At 35.5% G+C, this 24,176-nt stretch overlaps 2 protein-coding genes, 1 long non-coding RNA gene and 1 pseudogene across 3 annotated transcripts; 2 read left to right on the top strand and 2 right to left on the bottom strand.

Annotated features, from left to right (window-relative positions):
- The first annotated feature begins 441 nt into the window (after positions 1–441).
- On the top strand, positions 442–973 carry LOC144556544 (uncharacterized). The gene is made up of 3 exons (XR_013512475.1): positions 442–545; positions 684–743; positions 863–973. It is a non-coding gene; the product is annotated as an uncharacterized LOC144556544 (long non-coding RNA).
- A 7,184-nt stretch (positions 974–8,157) lies between these two features.
- Positions 8,158–9,527, top strand: LOC144556818 (trans-resveratrol di-O-methyltransferase-like). Its single transcript, XM_078305272.1, has 2 exons — positions 8,158–8,989; positions 9,083–9,527. The coding sequence occupies exons 1-2, from the start codon at positions 8,219–8,221 to the stop codon at positions 9,380–9,382; spliced, it is 1,071 nt and encodes a 356-aa protein (XP_078161398.1). The 5' UTR covers positions 8,158–8,218; the 3' UTR covers positions 9,383–9,527.
- Positions 9,528–13,714: 4,187 nt separating this feature from the next.
- Positions 13,715–15,227, bottom strand: LOC144557020 (stilbene synthase 4 pseudogene; annotated as a pseudogene).
- Positions 15,228–20,599: 5,372 nt separating this feature from the next.
- On the bottom strand, positions 20,600–23,157 carry LOC144556689 (uncharacterized). Its single transcript, XM_078305079.1, has 2 exons — positions 20,855–23,157; positions 20,600–20,732 (listed from the first exon to the last, which is right to left on the bottom strand). The coding sequence occupies exons 1-2, from the start codon at positions 23,155–23,157 to the stop codon at positions 20,600–20,602; spliced, it is 2,436 nt and encodes an 811-aa protein (XP_078161205.1).
- Between the last annotated feature and the right edge of the window lie 1,019 nt (positions 23,158–24,176).

Below are 24,176 nucleotides of genomic sequence, written 5' to 3'. Positions count from 1 at the left end.
GTACCAAAACCTACATTGCAGGTTTGTGAACTACATTCCTTTAGTGCATTATGGGTCATAAATTAGGGCTAAAATTGAATATTTCATAATACACTACATAAACCTCTAAGTATATATAAGATTCGAATCAGATACACAACTTATAGTTCCATAATTATACTTCAACATAAAATCAAATACACATTAATCATTTATAGTTCGAAGTGCTTGCTTTCTAGAACATACCAATTCAAATGGCTGAGTGGGGTCTCATAGCAAATTTCAATTTGTTTAAATTGAAAATATTACTGTGTTGACGAAGAATTTGCAAGTAATATGTATTAGTGTTACAAAATAGGCAACTATTCTAAAAGAAAGTTTAGCTCCTGTTGTGAATGTAGTATTTACAAGTAATATGTATTAGTGATTATGTAAGTTGTATATGGCTTATTTGCTACTGTTGTGGATGTATACTAACATTAAACCTTTCGAATTGTGAAACTTAGGCTCAAGTTAACAGTTCTGGAACTGAGCAAGGTGTCATTGGGAATTTGCCTACTACTCAGGTACCACCATTAACCTATGAACTCATTTGGTATTTCTGCAATTATCATATAGCGTATTCTGACACTGTTATGGTTTTCTAGCAAAGCATTGGTAATAAAGGTACAATAACATTTTACATTGTGCATTGTTAAACTTAGGCTCAACCGAACATTTCTGGAACTGAGCAAGGTGTAACTAGGAGTTTGCCTACTTTTCAGGTACAATTAATGATCCCAATGCTTAAATTGCAAAATTAATTATTTTGAGGGTGTACATGCAAAATTCCTCATAAATATAACATGCTGTCTCTATATATGTGGTAATTGGTAATACATAGGGTCTTCCTTTTCCAATGCAACCAAATCAGAGAGACTCGTTTCAAGCACTATTGAATCAAGCTCCACTTGGAAATGGAGAAATTGCAAGGGATGACGAATGGTGGGCCAATTTACCTACAAACTGAACCATGCCTTGTAGTGTGCCAGAAAGTTTAGATTTTTGTGAATTTACAAGGTAGCATATCAGCAAGGTGAATGGGTCTTGCGTAACTTATTATGTGAATTTTTGTTAACTCATGGTATAGTAGGTATATTTTGGGTAGCGTATTATGTGAATTTTTGTTAACTCATAGCATAGTGTGTATATTTTGTTTATATTAGCAATGTTCAAGCACACAATACTGTGTTGTAAAGGGTTTTCCACCTTATTTTGATACAATGTGTTGATTATGCTATGTTAATGATTATGCTTATTAAATGCTTTGCAATCTCTTTTCTCAATGTGTTTTCTATCGATTTGTAAGATGTGTTCTCAGTTTGAATGGGAATTGGGGATTGTAAAGGAATACTGGGTTGGTACCGGGAGGATTGTCCAATGAAAGCATTATGGTACCAAAAATAGGAGGCTAGTAATTCCAGGGGTATATCTATGGAAAAAATGCACGGCCCATTCAAATAATAGCGCCAATTTCTGACCAGGTGGGGCCCACTTTCGCTGGTCATGGATATGCTGGGGTGGGTCCGCCGTAAACTACCCTTGAAAATACTCTAGTGGGTCCCCCGTAAACTACCCTTGAAAATACTCAAGTGGGTCCCAGGGGTGTCACCCTTGGAAATGTTCAAGTGGGACCCATGTTCCCTCCCTTTGAAAATAATCTGGTGGGCTCCACGATGCTCCCCTTGAAAATAATGTAGACAGTGGCCAAATTTGAAAGTATTTCCAACGGCCCTTTTTTCAAGGGTAGTCTCTTGAAAAAAGCTAGAAAAGAGTATTTCCAACGGTCCCCTTGGAAATACTGACTATTTGCAAGGAGGGTATTATCAACGGTAGTATTTTCAAGGGTAGCGCTTGAAAATGGCGATTTTTGGGCTTTTTTCAAGGGTAATCCATTGGAAAAAGCCATTTTCGGGAGCATGAAAAAAGAGTCAATTCTAGTAGTGGTACTCGGCCTGAAAATCGGATGACTTGGCTGAGGCAAACACTGTTCAACCGAGGTTTGCTGAAAAAATCATATGGCCGCGAGACTCGGGTGAAACTCGGACTGGACATGGCCAATAGCAAGTTGACTCAGAATCGGCCGAGTTTCCAAACCATGGGCATATGGTCTCTATGTAAGAGGTCATGGGTTCGAAATCCAGATGAAAAAAATCATTTATTGTAATAACAAGGGTATTAAATAGTTGGATAGCTTGACCTCCAACTTTACTAAAAAAAAACGTTTGCCAATTAAGAAGGTAGAACTGCATATAAAGTTACAAACAGTTTCTTAGGCCGGTGCTACATGAGAACCGAGTCAACCTAATTTGGTCAAAGCTCGCTAGAGATATCATGCTAAGCACGCTATTGCATTCCATTCAAGTCAAGGTACCTAGAATTTCAGTATGCGACAGACATGATAAAAACCCACGTAAGTATTTCCAAGGAAGTGTACGTGGTCCCCACCCGACTATTTCCAAGGTAAGCGAACGTGGGGCCGACCTGTTTATTTCCAAGGGCAGCATACATGGGACCCACCAGAATATTTCCATGGTTATTCCAAGTTTCTTAAATAAAACGGGCTCAAAAGCCTTTTATCAAAAAAAAAAAATTCCATGGTTAGCAAATGTGGGCCCCACTTTAGTATTTCCAAGGGATAATATTTGCATGGGAAGATGATTTTCATTATTCCATGGATAAACCCATGGTAATAACAAGCCTAAATAACATCATACCAACATGCCCTCATTCTACAATCCTCCATGTACCAACCCGGTACCGACCCGGTACCGACCCATTTACATTCTCCAATAATTCATATTCAGCCAAATTACAAAAAAAATGAAATATAGAGCAAAAAGAATGTAATTAACATTAATCAGTCATAGTATAATTAGACACAGTATAATTATTCTACATTGTATCAAAATGCCAAAAGACATTACAAAATACAATACTAAATTGCAAGAACTTGTAGAACACATCGTCTCAAAATATACCCACCACCCATTGGCTACCACTGCTTTCAACTATCAACATAGTTGTTTCAATTATTGGAGCAAAGGAAGTTGGACCTAAACAACAAAAAAAAATCTTGGTTTTTGAGAATTTATAAGCAATACATACTGTTACAATTTTACTAGTGAAAACATTTTGCCCGCACCATTGAATCATTGCGGCTTCACTCCTTGTAACCTCTTGTCCAATTTGAGCGTGATACTCACAAATCTTGTTACTCCACCTGTATCTTTTAGAAAAGAAAGAGTAATTTCATTTAATAATTTTTTTTTAATGAAAAGTTGTATAGCTAAACTATATTATTTTTGCAACTCAATGACTTACTAATGCAAGAAATATTCTAAAACTCCTTGAATTTTACAATAAACCTCTATTAGTATGCACCAATAATGCTTCAGCCACACGCCAACTTTTTAGTACCCATTTTGCATCATAAACATTTCCATTTAGTAATTACCTATCAATCACTCCAAATACATGAAATACATGATTATCTGGAGAGCTTTGTTTTTATGCTCTTTCCTCAAGAATTAATGGAACTCTAAACCATGTGAACTTTTATGTTTCCTTCCAACTACAAATTAACAAACTATAATGCTATGTCGTTTGATTAATGAGCAGTAGTCAAGGTTAATAACAATTATGTGCTTGCTTACTCATGTTTGATGGTTGGTGCTATTTTCTGACACTTGATAGATCTCTCGCCATCTACGTTCCAGCACCTCGTGCAGTTGACCACAATATTATGCCTATATTCAAATCCTGTTTCAAAAACTACACCCAGTAATTAATAGTACAGGGATATTCCACTTACAATATTCGAAAGTTACAACATCTTATAACAATTTGGTTTTGCAATTTTCAAAGTTCAAATAGTTGATTCAAACCGTTCACCATGATACTCTTATTAAAATATGCATGGAGATCAAATTTTACATTTTTTTTATTTTTTTTACTATTTATTAAGTATTTTACAAAACTATTGTTTTCAGACAATTTTGGGTCACTGAAAAATAGTAGTTTTGTAAAATACTTAATATATAGTAAAAAAATGTAAAATTTGATCTCCAATCAAATTTTAATAAGAAATTTAGATATATACCCATCATAACTTCTTTAATTAGATATTTTCCCATTCAAATTTGAAAATTAGTTATTTCTCCATTTGAACTTAATTACTCAATTTATTAATATGTCAATTTATAATTTTTCTCACTACAAAGTACACATTAATAATAAAGGCAAATTCTGGAATGGATCAAAACAAATTTGGACCGTCCATCTAGTCATGATCGAGACGTCCATTAATATGTCATGCATGCCAACTAGGACTTTGATTCTTAAAACTCATGAGACAAGTAGTCGACATTTGAATCAATGGCAGCCGGCCCTCCTAATCAACTGTGGCATGGGTCTGTTTCTTTGATCGAGTTATCAACTACTAGTCTACTACAAACAAAGAAATATGTCATATCATAGAATATTACCACATGTTGAACTCAATATAACTGTGGCATGGCCGGGTCTCTTTCTTTGATCGAGTTATCAACTAGTCAACTACTAGTCTACTACTAGTCTACTACAAACAAAGAAATATGTCATATCATAGAATATTACCACATGTTGAACTCAATATAACTGTGGCATGGCCGGGTCTCTTTCTTTGATCGCGAGTTATCAACTAGTCAACTACTAGTCTACTACTAGTCTACTACAAACAAAGAAATATGTCATATCATAGAATATTACCACATGTTGAACTCAATATAACTGTGGCATGGCCGGGTCTCTTTCTTTGATCGAGTTATCAACTAGTCAACTACTAGTCTACTACAAACAAAGAAATATGTCATATCATAGAATATTACCACATGTTGAACTCAATATAACTGTGGCATGGCCGGGTCTCTTTCTTTGATCGAGTTATCAACTAGTCAACTACTAGTCTACTACAAACAAAGAAATATGTCATATCATAGAATATTACCACATGTTGAACTCAATATAACTGTGGCATGGCCGGGTCTCTTTCTTTGATCGAGTTATCAACTAGTCAACTACTAGTCTACTACAAACAAAGAAATATGTCATATCATAGAATATTACGACATGTTGAACTCAATATAACTGTGGCATGGCCGGGTCTCTTTCTTTGATCGAGTTATCAACTAGTCAACTACTAGTCTACTACTAGTCTACTACAAACAAAGAAATATGTCATATCATAGAATATTACCACATGTTGAACTCAATATAACTGTGGCATGGCCGGGTCTCTTCCTTTGATCGCGAGTTATCAACTAGTCAACTACTAGTCTACTACTAGTCTACTACAAACAAAGAAATATGTCATATCATAGAATATTACGACATGTTGAACTCAATATAACTGTGGCATGGCCGGGTCTCTTTCTTTGATCGAGTTATCAACTAGTCAACTACTAGTCTACTACTAGTCTACTACAAACAAAGAAATATGTCATATCATAGAATATTACCACATGTTGAACTCAATATAACTGTGGCATGGCCGGGTCTCTTCCTTTGATCGCGAGTTATCAACTAGTCAACTACTAGTCTACTACTAGTCTACTACAAACAAAGAAATATGTCATATCATAGAATATTACCACATGTTGAACTCAATAACTGTGGCATGGCCGGGTCTCTTTCTTTGATCGAGTTATCAACTAGTCAACTACTAGTCTACTACTAGTCTACTACAAACAAAGAAATATGTCATATCATAGAATATTACGACATGTTGAACTCAATATAACTGTGGCATGGCCGGGTCTCTTTCTTTGATCGAGTTATCAACTAGTCAACTACTAGTCTACTACAAACAAGGAAATATGTCATATCATAGAATATTACCACATGTTGAACTCAATATAACTGTGGCATGGCTGGGTCTCTTTCTTTGATCGAGTTATCAACTAGTCAACTACTAGTCTACTACAAACAAAGAAATATGTCATGCATGCCAACTAGTACTTTGATTCTTAAAACTCATGAGACAAGTAGACGATAGTTGAATATTCTTTTTTAGATTAATTATGTGGCTTCAAATATAAAGTGTTATTGAGAAAAAGATGTATTTACAGCCAGCAACATCGATCATTCAAAATTATTGAAATTTTGAATAATTAAACAACAACAACATCGTCATTCACAACTAAAACGTTCACAAAAACCAGTCTTGCGTAGACACCCGTACTCATTTTTTATATTTTCTCTTTTATTCTGTTTTTTGTGTTTTCTGAATTTTTTTTTTTGTATTTTCTTAATTTCTGAATTTTTTGTAGTTAATTTCTATTTTTCTGAGAAATCAAAATTTTGCAAATAAATTTATTTTGTGTCACAAGTATCATGATTACACACAATTTCAAGTATTCATTCATACAAGAAATTATTGCATAGTTTTTCTAGGAGTTTATCCATAAGAAATGGTTATTCTAAAACACTTTCAGTGACACAATTAAATTATATGCTTCTAAAATGCAAGGTGCAGTTCTACATGCATGCCAGATAAAAACCTTAACTAATCCTTCCATTACTCAAGGTTAAGCCTTAAATAGTCAAGGCTAAGTAAAACTGTAAGAAGAAAATGAAAAACAAAGGTCCTAAATTAATGCTATAGTTCTAGATATATACAATGTAATTTTAAACTAGATTAATTTCTTACCTCTACCCCATGCTTAAAATTTAGCATTGGAGAGTGTATGAGAGTGAATGATATTTTGCCTTGTACACTTGCAGTAGTAGATAGCATACGATAATACAAAGAACACCCCACCAAACTAATAAAATGATCAAATTAAATGTACTCAACTAATTATAACACTACATGACAATTTTGCTTACATATGCCCTCCCTACCGTCCGTTGGTCAGACAACGGGGACCGTTCCCCTTATTTTTTAAGATGAAAGATTAGTACGTTGCACCGCTCCCCTTAGTTGCACAAATGAAAATAAGTAGTTGTACAATCTAATCCCTCTAATTAATTTCAAGAGTAAATGTCCTTTTAATTTTTGTATCTAAATCATAAAGTAATGATGTGTGTGTGTGTGTGTGTGTGTAAATTTCTCTATTTTTGGATGGGAGGAGGGGATAATTTTGTGATTTTTCTAACAAGTTAGTTAGGAATATTGATCTCAATTCTTTCAAAGATGTAATCGACTAAAAGATCAAAAGCAAACCTCAGGCAAAATTTAGAAGTACCGATATAATCATATGCGCAGTCACATTGTGTAAGAGTGTTAGTGTTTCGAGTTGTTAGTACCATAATTTTTTAGATCAAAAGAAAAATTAATTCGTGTTGTTTAGTTTTGCAATTTGTGAATATCTTATGTTGTAAGGAGAAAAGGGAGGTTAAAAAATGTCTTTAAATAATCAACATCACTGAGAAAAACAATTGTAAATGAAAAATATAAAAACAATTAATCCCACGCTGACAAAGAGACTACTATAATTTGGAGAATTTGTCATAATTTTTCGTTTCTCATGAAAACATTTAAATTAAATTGCTGGATAATTTCAAAATGAATTATCACCTCGAAATAAAATGGATCTCAATTTGTTTTTGGTTTATACGAGAATTGTTTTTTTTGTATATTAATTACTGGGCACGCAGGCATACAAAAAAAATATCCCTGATACCAAAAAAACAAAAAAAAGAGAGAAAAGATTAGTCCTGCACATGCAAATACATCAATACTTCGACGACCCACGAAAATAGTTATTATTACATCAATTACTTCGTTACTTCGAGGTTGTCTTTTCCGACGATATAATCACGGATATAGTATTTTCAAACCCACAAATTAAAGACAGATCCTCGTAGTGTTATTAAGTATTCCAATTTTATATATATCGATTGTTGCAGCATATGCCTTTCACCTTGAAAAAAAATAAAAAGATAAAAAAATTCAAATTTTTGCACTGGCTGATCACCATCAATATGGGCATGTATACATAATTCAGTTTTTGAATTATTCTTATTAATTATATCCTTACAATAGTAACCAAAATAAATATATAGGAGCACCAAACAATATTTATTTATATATTGTCACGATATGGTCCATGGGTCAGTACTTGTCTGCCGCTATCCATGGTCCATCCCTCAACTTCAGATTATAAAGGTGAAGATGATATTTCGTTTGAGAAAAACATAAAACTCTTATCCTGAGAGCATGGAGAGTGATCAATCCCAAGCTATAGCAGAGTTATGGAAGATGATATTTGGTTTCATCAAACCCATATCTCTCAAATGTGCTCTAGACCTCGGTATACTTGATGAAATCAGCAACCATGGCCAACCTATGACCCTAAGTCAGCTTCATTCCGCCCTTTCCCTCCCCCATTCAAAAAAATCCCATTTGTACCGCCTGATGCGCATATTGAGCCATTTCGGCTTAATTCACGAGCAAACTTGTCCTAGTGAAGGGTCAGAGATCATGTATGACCTAACCCCTACATCACTCCTCCTGACCAACAAGGAAGGACCGTTAAATTTGCTTCCGTTCATCCTTTTCCAGCTTGATGTTCTCAAAGATATTATGCTGAAAGCTTATTTATGTATGGGTGATTGGTTTAAACAGGAGGACAAAGACAAACAAACGCCATTTGAAATGGCACACAATTGCAGCTTCTGGGCAATGACAGGTCAGAACTCAAAGTTGAACGAGATGTTTAACAATGCTATGATAAGCTCCTGTAGCATTTTCACTGATGTTATTATTAAGAGTGGTGGTAATATATTCATGGGGATAGAATCTTTAGTAGATGTAGGGGGTGGCCCAGGCACACTAGCAAAATCCATTGCTATGCATTATCCACATGTGAAATGCACAGTCTTGGATCTACCACATGTGGTACAAGGCTTTCAAAATGATGATATTGTGAAGTTTGTTTCAGGAGACATGTTTAACTTCATTCCTCCAGCAGATGCGGTGCTTCTCAAGGTAATTATAAAAAAAAAATATTCCACACACGCATAGACATATAATATGTTAGTGGATTACATTAACCTCTTATGTTCTTAATTTTAATTGCAGTGGATCCTTCATTGTTGGGATGATGAGGACTGCATAAAGATACTGAAGTTATGTAAAGAAGCAATTAGTTCTACGGAAACAGGAGGCAAGGTCATTATTATGGAAGCTGTCGTCGGATACACCTCTGCCAATGTATCTGAGGAACCACTGTTGTTGTTTGATATGGTCATGCTGACATCTACCACAGGAGTAGAACGAGATGAGCAAGACTGGAAATCGTTATTCAACAGAGCTGGATTTTCTTCTTACAATATTGTGCATACGGTTGGCTTCATGTCTATCATCGAAGTCTACCCGTAGATCGATGTTTAAGTTCAAACTTTAGTTGGCAAAATATGTTAAGAGATCGGTTAGACTTATCAATCACTCAAAAAGCATGTACTGCGCTAAAAAGTATTGGGTAGCTATGTGAACCTTTTCTACTGCCCAACGTGCAACTTTTTTGCTTTTTTTTTTTTTTTTGCTAATAAATATTGCGCTAAAAGCATGTATCAATCTCCTTGCAGTTTTTTTTTTTTTTTTTTTATGCTATTTCATAGTTGTAAGGCTTCTATTTAATTTTTATACTTATTAAGCTAGCAAAGTTTATATATATGATTGTCATATGAGGAGGGTTCAAATGCCTCCATTTTTTGTGCCTCCATTTTTTAAAACTTTAATAATTCAAAATTTAAAACTTAAAAATTAAAATAAAACCGTTGGATATGATCTACATCATTTTATCTATGCACATTTAAAAAATTATGACATTTCAATTTTATTTTGATTGTCATCAAGAGCTTGTAAACAATGCACTAATTTGGATGATTTATAGACGTTGATTTTTGAACTTGTTGATTCACATAAAAACCAAATTGAAATGTGATAATTTTTTATGAGCACATAGAGAAAATAACATAGATCACATCTAACGGTTTTATTTTGACTTTTAAGTTTTAAATCTTGAGTTATTAAAGTTTTAAAAAATTGAGGCATGATGGAGGCACAAAAAATGTAGACATTTGAACCCTCCTCTTGTAATATAGTGTACATTTATCTTTCGTTTTGCATTATATAATTAATAAAGGAACGTGAGAACTTTCCCCTAAATGCTTCTAGAATATTACTTTCTTATGATCATATGACACGTGATTTGACTTCTCCTACTTTTCTTTCTCCCTCTTAAATTAGAGGTACTCATAACCGTAATTATTGGAGAATCAATCCATAATGCAATGTCAAGATCCATAATTATGAGAACTAACAATAAGTTCTATTGTCATTTCCTTAAATTTAATGCTAGAATTTGATATTAACTAAAATAAGAAAAATAAACAAACACTACATACTCATTGAATATCCATATATAATAATAAGTTCAAATAAAGGTAAACCATGTTGGGTTTTGGGGCTACCAAATACCGTTGAGACTTAAATTACAAAAAGACTGTAAAACAAAAAATTTACTTCTAACTTAAGCCAAGGATTAAATGAGGTATGTCAGGAAACTTTCCAAGGCGGTCCACCTTCAGTATTTTTTTGGCATCAAAACCCAATTTAAACCTTTTACAGTTCATCTCCTTAATTGATTTCTAAAACTTTAATGTACTTACAAATTAAATTGATTAATATAACATATGTATACCTTGTCTCCAAATTCCAATTGGAATGCAGCCGAGCGAGAAGAGCAACTATCAGCAATGATTCGTCTCGGAGTATTAGACGTCTGATACCTCTATCGGTTCTCCACTAGGACTAACCAAAAAGCGGCTTATTTCTTTTGCCAAAAATACCGTAAACAGCAAGATTATGCAAAAACACTACTCATCGAGAAAAGACGAAATAATATTAGTCACGATCCGCTAGATCTTAATAATTATCACAAGCATGTGAGTCATATGCACCGCGTGCTTCGCAAGAACACTGTTCACCAATCCCGTGATCTCTAAACAACAACTGTAAACCGAGAAAGAGAAAAAAATAGATTAACGAACTGATCAGTCAGATTCGATAACACGTGAATTAGTAATTTTCTCTTTCACCTTACCCCTCTATTTAGAGGCATTTGGGGAGGTTCGACCAATGACCAAACTACCCCCAAAGTTCGGCCTATTTACAAGAATGCCATGGGTATGGTGGTTTTGGAGAGGAAGAAGCAGATTTTGATTTTTGCACTTTGGCCCAAAAATCAATCTAATTCATTTGGGTTTTTCGGTTTGGGCTTTGATTATTAATTAAGGCTTTAATTGTTAATAGGCTTTAAACCCATAATTCAAATCCATAATTAATAATTAAAATCCAAATCAAATATATATAATTGTCATGTACAATTATATTTCTCTCGGTTGTTGTTTCGGTAACTTTTATACAACGTACCGTGTAAGGTTATAAATTAACCGTTATTTCTGTTTGTCATCTTATATGACATATATAATTTAATTATATAATATATAATTAATTATAACCATCTTATTATTAATCATAATCAATTTATAATTAATCAATAAGATTCTCAAAATAGCTCCTATATGGTGTTACCCAATAGGATCTGTGTTATGTTGGTAAATATAATTAAAATTGTTTTAACTTCTATAATCATAGGAGGCATCTGACATATGCATTATGACCATCCAATTACACAGATGATGATGTACTGTACAATATCACGATACAGTAAACTATTTTACTTGTGTTAATTCGTTGTCTCATAGCTATCAGATCAGTTTCAAGGTAGGTGCGTGTCATCCTTGCAAACTTAATCTTTTCTTGATCTTGAGCAGATTATCAAATATAATTACCCTTGTAATTATACCGCTAGCAGATAATCTTACTCTACCAAGAGGCCCAGTGATACTATAACTCGTATAGAGATACGAGGAATAATAGTACTTTTGGTAGACCATCACTTCCTCAACATAAGCTATATATACCGAAGAGCTACCGTTATAACTGCTTTTTACATACAGTGTTAGGTAACAATTACACATACACATTTCTTAGTAGGAACGATGAATACCTCATACTGTAGAACTTAACATTGAAATGAAAACATTAATGACACAAACACAATTCCATTCAATGTTTCATTCGGGGTCTGTCAAATATCATGTTCCTATAACACGTATCTATGTGATTAAAATCACATCTCTTGTCAGTGGTCTGTAAAACTTGACCATCTTTTAATCGACATACTAACCTTGTAGCGGTTAATTAGTGTTGCTGCTAATTACCTCGGTTAGAGACTTTTAAGAGTATATATCATATGTATTATGAAGTTTCACAATTCCAGTCATGAACTTAGAATGATTCATAAATGCAATAATACTCAAGGCAACAAAATGATATATAATTAAACATTCAATTCATGAATAAATTTTTATATGATAAATTATTGTATTATTGACTTCTAGATTATTACAAACTAACAAACCCCATTACCTCAAAATACCGGTTTCCATTAATAAGTTGTCTTTGGTCTAAAATATTATTTTTTATGGCATCTTTGCGTAGTAATCAAGCACTGATAGTTAAGTAACATGTCGAACAATTAACCTTCCTTTGGACCGATTAAATTGATCACACGTAAAAAACCAAACAATCATCACTGTGCCTCCTCCCCGTTGCATTTTGAGACTTTGTCCCGGATCTTATATGGGATGTTTTATGTGAGATTTCAGTCTTCTTTAGAGAGATCTGTGCCAAGAAACTTGATCTAGTGAGGGTGGCAAAATTAGAAGATGATATTGTCGTCATAATGTGCAAGATGGAAAATTTTTTTTTGCCCGATTTCTTTGTTCAATGGAGCACCTTGTGTTGCATGTAGCATACCAGTAGGGTCTCGATGAATGTTTCCATGTGAAATGTGAGTTGTCTTTTGAATTTTTTTAAAATGTTAATTAAAGACACACTAAGATTACAACTAACACTAAACCATTGTTGCAATTACAGGCGTAACAAAGAACAAAGGATGAAAATCACCAACAAGGCACGTGTTGAGGATTTAATCGTGGAGGGTACAATTGCCAAAGAAATTGGTACATTTTCCGCATATTACTTTGAAGAGAAATCTAACATTAGCCAAGAAGGAGTTGGAACAGGTAACCATTCGACGGGACAACTTTCAATATTCGATACTACGGGCCATTCCATTGGCAAGGAAAAACGAAAGCCTCTCGATGACAAGGATTGTTATGCTTGGGTTGAGATCTGTGGTAGGCCCGCAATGTTGATGGGGTTGGGTGTTGAACGATTTGGGTATAGAAAGGTTAGTGTTGTAGGAGTGTAGGGCTTATTGACCGGAGCGGTCTCAGGCAGCATGTTACGGTTGTCCATCATCCATCGCTCTCCAGTCTCTCTCCATGGCTCTACCCGGCGGCGTATTACCTTTTTGCATGTTGTGGCCAATTTCTTTATATGCATGCATCATGTGTGAGCTGAAAAATATTAGGATTTATTTATAACTAGGGATGATATTAATTATGCAAACTGCAGTACTTTATTATTAAATAAAATAAGCAATAATGTATATCAATACATATATAGATGAAATTGTTACTATTTGGATCGGTGCACAATAGGAAACTGCTGAATATTATTACAAATATCTCAAGCAGAATTTCATGCATATTAGATTATAGAACACGCGCGTTAACATAAAATAATAATATAATATTCCATAAAGACCAACATACATACATAATTATAACAAAAACATAACATAGCAATACATCAAATTCATAACATTACATTACATAATTAACTTGCATCATGCAACTTATTAATACTTAAAATTTAAAGCAGCTAGGCAGAGCATCGATCAAATTGGGATTGGAAGAGCACGGAGAACAGCTGCCTCTATTGTAATACCTGGACCAAACCCTAAGAGCACCCCAAATTCTGCTCCGTCGCCGGTGGTGGCCTTTCCTTCTTTCCTTGACCTGTTCCTCATCTCAGCCATGACAAAAATGACACTACCACTCGCCATGTTACCGAATTCCGCTAACACATGTCTGGTTGGAAGCAGCTTCTCCTTCTCGAGCTGCAGCTCAGTCTCTATTCCGTCAAGAATCTTACGTCCACCCGGGTGCACAATCCAAAACAGAGAGTTCCAGTCTGAGATCCCCAGAGGTTGAAACGCTTTGGAGACACACTTTTTAATGTTATTGGTGATATGCATGGGCACACTAGGTGCCACATACATGAATACGCCAGCTTCGCTCAATATCCCACCAAGAGCATCATCTGTCCCGGGGATGAAGGATTGACCTGTTGAGAGAATCTCATAGAGAGGTCGCTCAATAGACATGTCCGGGTCGGAACCAACAATGACAGCCCCAGCGCCATCGCCGAACAAAGACTGGGCAACAAGGGTATCCATGCATGTTTCAGATGGGCCGCGAAAGAATCTGAGAGTGGTCTCTGAGCAGACAGCAAGGACACGAGCACCGGGGTTGTTCTCAGCTAGGTCTTTCGCTAGGCGAAGCAAAGTAGCACTGGCATAGCAGCCAGTGAAGTAAATCATGTTGCGGTTCACCGTTGGTTCAAGTCCTAAAAGTTTGACTAGTTCATAGTCCAGACCAGGCAATTTAACACTGCTACTGGAAGTATGGAAAATGAAGTGGGTAATCCTAGACCTTGGTTGGCCCCACTCACGCAAGGCTTCTTCGGCTGCATCCTTGGCTAGCATCGTCACTGCAGGAGGAAGTAAAACGTTCCGGAGGTCTAACGATGGTTCCTTATGAGTTATTAGGTTGGGATGATCGTTGAGCATCTCATTTGTTAAATAAAAGTGACGCTTTCGAATCTTCGTCCCGGTACCTGCATGCATGAGATCAACAAACAAATGTTTCTTAAGCATATATTTATATATAATTTATACTAAATATATATACATATATGTACATTGATGCCTCAGTACGTACTTACGTTACGTACGTTGCATGGAAGATTGATTTGAAGCAAATAAGGAATTATAAAAAAGGCTAGTGATTAATTACGTACATATTCTTGTAAGCTTTTGCTTGAGTTCGGTAAGGTGCTCGCTCTTGGTAACGCGAAAGTAGTAGTCAGGATAATCTGACTGATAGATAATGTTTGGTGGAACAGCTGTGCCAATTGCAAGAACCGTAGCCTTACCTCGGACACTCTTCTGCTCGTCTTGTGCCATTTTGGATTAGTACCTTTAATCTTGCCAAAGTAACCCTATTTATAGAGTAACTTCCACAGAGGATTTGAGGATCACATACGTACATGTACAGTTGGATCCAGTACTTCAAACCTAGCAAGAATTGCGTTACAAAATTAATTAACTCCTCTGTTCCGTTTAGCAAGATAGGCCCTTCTGAGTACGGGTGCAAACCGGCTCCGTGTCCGGATCCGTATTCAAATTTTTGTAAATTTCGATACTCGGATCTAGATAGTTTGCAGATATAGATACAAATATGAATACATATAATTATACCTATCCATATTTATTTTTTATTTTTTAGATATTATGTTTGTGTGGATACTGATATAGATAATTAATTAAATGTATTTGTATTTTTGTATCGGTTTGTTTTAAAATTATATATCTTTAGCGATTTTTTGTAGATACTTCTAGATTAAAAATATAGTTATGTTGGTGAAACATTTTTGTAAACGAGATATATAATTTGTAATGACATAACATGCAAGTTTAATTTGGCCTTATCCATACTCTACTCTTGACCATTATAAATTGGCTTACCCCATCCTTGTCCATTTAGATTATTGGGTAAGAAAACATTAGCGGACGAATAATGAATAATACTAACATAATAGTTAATTTTATTATTTGTTTACAAAAAGATCATCAAATTACTATCTATCTTTACAAATAGGGACAAGGCAACAAGCACAATGAAGAAATTAAGAAAATTTATACGTTATCGAAAGTTTAAAAGTTTCAACAAATATAATTTTATTCGTTGGTTGATTTGCTTGTTCTCCACTTTTTTGAGTAAAGATTGGACGTCAAGTCATTTAACTATTTAATATCCATAAAGAATTACTCTTTTCGGATTTTGAACTTGCAACTTCTTACACAGAGAACATTGCATTTCTACTATTTCAAAAGCTGATTCTCACTTGTTCTCCATTTACTTGTCTATTACTTGTCTAGTCTCCTTTCATGGTACTCAGAGTTAATAAAATACTGGAGATGCGTAATTATTTATAAATGAAATCACTAATGAGGCAATCAAACATTTGAAAAGTGACGTTCATTGCGGAACTGAGAAAAATGATTAAATTTAAAAAGAGAAACAAACTGATAGTTGCTTGAACTTTTTAATTTCTTCAAAATACAATTTTTTTAATATATATCTACAAACTAGAAATCCGTGATTTTGTGAGATGCAATTGAAAGCTTGGGTGATGCGCGCGCGGCGAATCCACATTCCATAGTTTTAAGGATTTAGGGTTTAGGGTTTAGTTTTGAAGACTACAACGTACCGTATGATGACAGATTAATTACCACATGTTGAACTCAATACAACTGTGGCATGGGTCTCTTTCTTTGATCGAGTTATCAACTAGTCAACTACGTACTAGCTAGTCTACTACAAACAAAAAAATATGTCATGCATGATGACAACTAGGGGCCTAAGCAGCCTTATTTTAAAAAAATAAAATAAAAAATGATGCCAACTAGGACTTTGATTCTTAAAACTCATGAGGGCCTAAGCAGCCTTATTTTAAAAAAAGAAGAAAAAATGATGCCAACTAGGACTTTGATTCTTAAAACTCATGAGACAAGTAGACGACATTTGAATATTCTTTTTTAGATTAATTAAGTGGCTTCAAATATAGAATTTTATTGAGAAAAAGAAGTGTTTACAGCCAACAACATCGATCATTCAAAATTATTGAAATTTTGAATAATTAAACAACACAACAACATCATCATTCACAAAAACTTTCGAAAACAAAAAAAAGTGTAAGAGAGAACAACGCCTCCAAAACTAGAAATGCACTGGTTGAGGCCCAAAAAATCACCGTTGCGGGTGAATACTGAGATCAGCTTAACACATATCAGCATAGACGTAGTAAATTTTCATCAGGAGTGGACAAAATTTTTTATTAATTATTAAAATATTATTATTATTTTTCATTAGAAGCGGAATTGGGAGAATCAGTAAGAATCAGTCGAATCATCAGAGACTCGAAATTTTTACAAAATGAAATGAAGGTACAAAATTAATATTCATTAAATTTTTAAATTTTACTTTGAAGCATATCATAGTCATCCTTCTTTTGAATTTCAAATCAATTTTTAATTCTTGAATCTCATAAAATAATATAATGTTTATATAAAATAATATAATGTTTATATAAAATAATATAATGACAAAAAAAAAAACAATTTAATGACCTTCAACGAAATTTACCCAACTTTAATAGGAGGTTGTATGTCTTAGGAGGCTGTATGTCTAGGACTTGTCTCATGAGTTTTAAGAATCAAAGTCCTAGTTGACATGCATGCATGACATATTTCTTTGTTTGTAGTAGACTAGTTGATAACTCGATCAAAGAAAGAGACCCGGGCATATGCAATATATATATGCCTTATAAAAATGAATTATTTCCAAAATTATATACATATTATACATGAATTTTAGATATAGTATCTAAAAGTTTGCCAGTTAAGGAGAACTAGTCTTTGGTCTAGTGGCAAATGCATATGCATGGTTCTGAAATTTGGAATTGGAATCGGAATCGGAATCAGATTTTTGACTGTGGAATCAGAATCGAATAAATTGGCTGGCATCCGAAGAATCGGATCGGTAACTCGGATTTTTTTTTTGCAGAAGCTTGTTTTTAGCCAAAAAATAGGAAAAAAATTGGTAAAAATATAATTAAAAAAAACTATGTTAAGACAAAATATTACACTCAAAATATCCACTAATTACATAATATAATACAAACATTATGAATAAAACACACTTAAATAAATATAGTTACGTGTATTTAAACATATCAACTTTGTTATCAATTATGTAATATTTTATTGTTTGTGCAGTCAGTTCATGATTTATGTAGCCGGTTCATGATTATAAATAGATACAATGAATTATCTATTGGCGAAAAGCTCCATCAGTTTCTTTCCTTTCAGTGGTTTTTTTTTTGCAATGCACTTATCAACCACCAGAATTTGAAACGTATAGTAATTCGCTAGTGGTTTTGGGTTTCATTCATTATCTACTGGATATTATTCTCATTTTATTGAGTAAGTATTTAAAAATAATTGAAAAAATTGTAGACTCAGCCAAACTCGGACAAACTCAGCCAAACTCGGCCAAATTCGAATTGACGTACACTACTAGAATTTCCGCTTTTTTCAAGGGTAGCATCTGTATTTTCAAGGGTAAGAAGGGCCCTTGGAAATAAAATTGGGTTTGCTGACACATCTAACCATTTTCAAGGGTAGTCCCTTGAAAATAGTAGCGCATGGAAATCCCTGATGCCAACCCTTGAAAATGGTTGCTATCCACTCTTGGAAATACTTTTGCATGACCCATGACCCGCTAAACAGAACGAATACTATATTTTATTGAGAGCCCATATTATTTCCAAGGGACTACCCTTGAAAATGTTTTGGTAAGTCTGTTTATATTATTTTATAGTGAGGCTCATGGAAATACTGGAGCACAATACCCTTGAAAATACTTTGTTGATTCAGTTTATATTATTTTATGCTGAGGCCCATGAAAATGCTGGAGCACACCCTTGAAAATGTTTTATTGATTCAGTTTATATTATTTTATAGTTAGACATAATATTTCCAAGGGACTACCCTTGAAAATGTTTAGCTCCTGGAGACAGAAACATTTTTGTTTATTTGAGATGCCCCTTTGAATGATGAAAATAATAAATCACAACAATAAAACTAGTACAATAAACACCCACAATTCCAATTAATAATACTAAATTATATAAAAAGATTACTAAATAACACGATAATAATATCATATTGTTTTCCATGAGAGCACCGTTGGAAAAGTTTAGTTCCTGGAGACAGAAACGTTTCTGTTTATTTGAGATGCCCCTTTGATTGTTTATCCAAATTAAAATACAATAGCAAGCATTATTTAATTGAGTTGTATAGACGAAAACATTTGATTGAAAACATAAATGTTAATTAGGTCTTTGTTAGTGCAAACATATAAAATTTAGATACAATTTTTTTTGACAAACGACAACACCATTACATGATATCTCCCTTTGACAAATGACAACATGTACCTATTACAAACAAAAAATAAGAGAACCACGTTAGAAAAGGCATTCAACGAAAATGAAGCACACCGGATTAATAAAGTGTGAAGTAATGTGAAATGAAAAATATAAAACATATGTGTGTTGATTTACCAATTAGTAGTCTTCATCGGGATCATCGGAGTTTAGGTCAACTTCATCATCTTGCTCCATGCCATCATCGTGCTCTATGTCGTCATTTTGCTCCATGTCATCATCATTCTCATCCTCCTCTATGTTGTTTTCATACCTCGCCAAACTTGGCGGTTCATTTGATGTTACCGGCGGAAGGTTCGTCGTATCTATCACTAGCTCCAACTCGTTTTCTCGAATGATCATACCATCCCAATCAATGTCTTCCCCAATTGTTGGTTCAATTGGATTATCCGGTCTTTCCTCTTGATAAAATTCAATGTTTGTATCATCTCCTTCGGAACGAAACCTCGACTTGGGGCTTGTTTTCATTGCCACCCACCATTGGCGTCTTTCGGCCTTTTGCGATGGATAAGGTAGGTAGTATACTTGTGTTGCTTGAGCCGCTAACACAAACGGCTCATAATTTGTAAGGCGAGAAGTATGCTTAACCTCAACAATACCATGTTTGCGGTCCACCTTGACACCGTTTATTATGTCAAACCAATGACACCTAAAGAGAATTACCGTGTGGGCATCATATTGTAGCTCAATGACATCTTGGAGAATTCCATAGTAATCAATTTGTGTATTGTTTGCATCCCACTCTCCTTTAATGCAAACCCCGCTACTTTTAGTTGACATGGTTTGCCCATACTTTTGTGTGTGAAATCGATACCCGTTGACTTCACAACCTTCGTAGAAGTAAGCTTCTTTGCTCGGCTTCATTCCCGCCATTCGTATATAGTAATCGCCTTCCTCACGAGAATTTATTACCTTTTTACGTAACCAAGTTGCAAAGCCCTCTTGACGAATTTTTGGGAGATCTACCGAGCTTGCGGCTACTCCGGTGTTGAGCATGCATGTATCAAACTCTCTGAATATTAGAATATGTCAATATATTAGATTTTGATATGTTTTAGAATATAATTTTCAAATCATCAAAAACAAATTTATAAGATTGTACCCCATGTACTTCTCACAGATCTCCGGACAATTGAGGATGACATAAGTGTGTGCCGCATCAAAATCTGTTTCAGAGAGAGGCCTTCGTCTTTTCTTGCCAATGCAACGGGTCGAAGTATCGAATATCGAAAGTTGTCCCGCCAAATGTCTACTTGTTTCAACTCCTTAGCCAATGTTAGAATTTACTGCAAAGTAGTCTTTGGAAAATGTACCAATTTCTTTGGCAATTGTAGCCTCTACGATCGAGCCCTCAACCCGTGCCTTGTTTGTGACTCTCATCCGCTGTTCTTTGTTACGCCTGTAAATGCAACAATTGTTTAGTGTTAGCGCCTTAATAAACTATTATGGTTTAGAAATAGAAGCTATAGGTAAGTTGTGTTCATTTATGTAAAATAAGAAGAAATTACAAACCACACGAACCTTTCACATGCAAACATCCAACGGGCCAATACTGGCCCACCCATTCTAGCCTCGTATGCTACATGCAATGCAAGATGCTCCATGGAATTGAAGAAACCCGGTGGGAAAATTTTTTCCGCCTTACACATTGTGACAATGAAATCATCTTCTAATGTCGCAAGACGGTTTGGATCAATTTCCTTCGCACAAATCTCTCTAAAGAAGGCTGAAATCTCACATAAAACATCCCATACAGCATCCGGGACAAAGTCTCGAAATGCGACGGGGAGGAGGCGCTCCATGAACACGTGTAGATCATGACTTTTAAGTCCAACAAAGGTGTTAGTGTGTAGATTAACCAACCTTGACCAATTGGATGCGTAACCATCTGGAAATCTTACTACATCCTTGAGCCATTTTAAAACAATCACCTTATCAGATGGAGAGAGTGCGAAGGGGGCCTTTGGTTTATGCATCTTTCCCGGGTGGCCATCCACCGGGATTAGGTGCTGGGTGGGACGATCACAATATATAGCCAAATCTTTCCTTGCTTTTTCATTATCCTTGGTTCTGCCACCTATGCTTAAAAGCGTGTATAACAAGTTTTCAGTGAAATTCTTCTCCAAATGCATCATATCCAAATTGTGTTGCAACAAATTGTCTTTCCAATAGGGTAAACTCCAAAAGATACTCTTCTTTTGCCAATGGTGGGTAACACCATAACCCTCAATCTGAAATAATGGTGCATCTTTACCCCATTTAATAGGCGGGATCAAACTCACTATGTCGAGCAGCTGCTCTCCCGTCAATCTCGGTGGTGGCGGATCATTCTCGACTCTACCTTTTATGAAATTATTCTTATCTCGACGGAATGGGTGATCCCGAGGTAACATGCACCTTGTACCATCGAACCAAGTTGCTTTTCCACCATACTGAAGTTGAAAAGCTTTTGTCTTCTCCATGCAATAAAAACACCCCAACCTACCTTTTGTACCCCAACCACATAGCATCTCATAAGCCGGGTAATCACTCACCGTCCAAAGTAGTTGTGCATGCATTTGAAAATTCTCTTTTTTATACCCATCCCATGTATATGCTCCAGTTAACCACAAACGGTTCAATTCGTCAATTAAAGGTTCGAGACATATATCAATATCCCGGCCCGGATGCTTTGGTCCCGGAATGAGTAGCGCGAGGAACATGCTCTCCTCTTTCATTATCATCCCAGGTGGCAGGTTATACGGAAAAACAAATACCGGCCAACACGAATATGGAGCTGCACTCGAGTTGAACGGCATGAATCCATCCGTTGTGAGCCCCAACCAAACATTTCTAACCTCATCTGCGAAGGTGGGATGTTTTTCAGCAAAATGCTTCCAAGCCTCGGCATCCGCCGGGTGCTCCATCACCGGTGCTCTATGACGCACACCTTCCTTGTGCCATCTCATATTCTTCGCAGATGATGCAGTCATGTACATCCTTTGCATTTGTGGTGTGATAGGTAGATAGCGAACTTGCTTTTGTGCAACGGGCTTAGCCTTTTTATTAGGACCGGGAGGCTTATACCTTGGTTCGAGACATACATCACACCGTGTCTTCTTCTTGTTATCCTCACTGTAATATAGCATGCAAAAGTTGGGACATACATCTATTTTCTGAGCCTCCATGCCCAATCCATCAGCCAATCGCCTCGCTTGGTACCAATTTTCGGGCATTTCTTCACCCGGCGGAAGCGTTTCCTTCATGACTTCCAACACATCATTAAATGCCTTTTGGCTCATCTGGTGTTTAGACTTGACAGCCATGGTACGTGACACAACCGACAATACGGTGTGTTTTTCGCATTTCATTTCACCCGTTGCGTTAAACTTCCATAGTGGTTTTTTTGATGCTGCCATCATGTTGAAGAATTGCTTAGCCGCTCCAGCCGGTTCCTCCTCATTCCAATTGAATTCTTGACCAGCGGCATCCCTCACCATGTCACTCATTCGATCAGCGGCATTATTCGATGGTGGTGGACTTTGAGGTTGGTTGTTAGCTGAATTAGGATGTGGCTCCCCGTGTTTGTACCAAACATCATATACACTGCAAAAACCATGTTGATAAAGATGCAGTTGAACGGTTTCTATATCCTTGTTGTATAGATTGTCACATCTTTCACACGGACACGGGATAGATTTATTTCCACTTGCATCAACACTCACAACAGAAGGATAGGTCAAAGCAGAAGATATGAATTCGTCAACACCTGCCATGAATTCGGGTTGAAGAGTTCCTCCCGTATTTGATCGGCCATTGTACATCCATCCCCTATCAGTGGCCATTCAATGTAACCTTGACAAATTAATTCAAGTTCATTAAATAACTGTACAATAACATAGAGAGTGACATTGATTCATTAAAATGTCTCACTGGTGCATGGATTGCAACTTACTGTCACAGTTGAAAAATTCAAGTTACTGTCACAGTGGAAAAATTCACAAATGGTTATTTTCTAGTCCTAGAAAACCAGATTTGTTTCCTTATTTCCTCTTTTTTTCTCTTGAAATGATTGAGAGTGGAGATAGAGTGAGTGTTACCTACCTAAATGCAGTAACCAAAGAGGATGAGACCACAGCAGAAGGTAAGATGGTGGGAGAGGGTGATCGGAAGTTCACGTGAAGAGAGAAATGGCGATGGGGTTTATCAGGTCTCACAGAACGGCGACCTAAGTAGGGTTAGAGGCGATGGGTTTTCAGTCGCAAGTTGAGAACGGCGACAAGGTTTTCACACAAAGAGAGAATGGACAACAGATAGTTGCAATAGATAGGCGAGAAGGTTCTGATAGATTGTTGCACTTATTTTCGTCGGTATTCCAACGGAAATAGTGCCATGTAATTGTTGGATAAAATATATATTGTTGTTTGCGTACCCATTGTACGCATAAATTTTGATTTATTACACACCAACAATTTCCATGATTAATCCATTACCCAAAGCCCTATGCCTTAAATGCACAAAGCACAACATGCATAGTTTGTACACATGTACAGATCCTTAGAAATCAAAGTACACTACATTGACAAAGCACAACATGCATAAATTAAACACATCATACACATCCTACAATTATCAGTTTCAACCATATCATTTCAAAACATTAACAAGATCACATCCTGCACATCCTTTAGCTAACACACCTGAGTTAAAGCATTAACTAGTCACATCCTACACATCACAGTTCATACACATCCTAGACATCGCAGTTGCATGTTTGCCTTACCAGTCATTAAACAGTTCATACACATCCTACAATTACTAGTTTCAACCGTAACATTTTAATGCATCCTTACAATAACATTTC

This window comes from Carex rostrata, chromosome 7, assembly GCF_964058835.1.
Source record: "Carex rostrata chromosome 7, lpCarRost1.2, whole genome shotgun sequence".
Classification (NCBI taxonomy): Eukaryota; Viridiplantae; Streptophyta; class Magnoliopsida; order Poales; family Cyperaceae; genus Carex; species Carex rostrata.
Note: the sequence above shows the minus strand (reverse complement) of the source record. Positions and strands in the feature narration are given on the sequence as shown.

What these genes read in the sequence shown, in the direction of transcription:
- LOC144556818 (XM_078305272.1), top strand. Translation starts at nt 8,219, where the DNA reads ATGGAGAGTGATCAATCCCAAGCTATAGCAGAGTTATGGAAGATGATA. An exon ending in CAGATGCGGTGCTTCTCAAG is followed by an intron (nt 8,990 to 9,082) that starts GTAATTATAAAA and finishes TTTTAATTGCAG; the next exon opens with TGGATCCTTCATTGTTGGGA.
- LOC144556689 (XM_078305079.1), bottom strand. Translation starts at nt 23,157, where the DNA reads ATGGCCACTGATAGGGGATGGATGTACAATGGCCGATCAAATACGGGA. An exon ending in TGGATGTTTGCATGTGAAAG is followed by an intron (nt 20,733 to 20,854) that starts GTTCGTGTGGTT and finishes TTGCATTTACAG; the next exon opens with GCGTAACAAAGAACAGCGGA.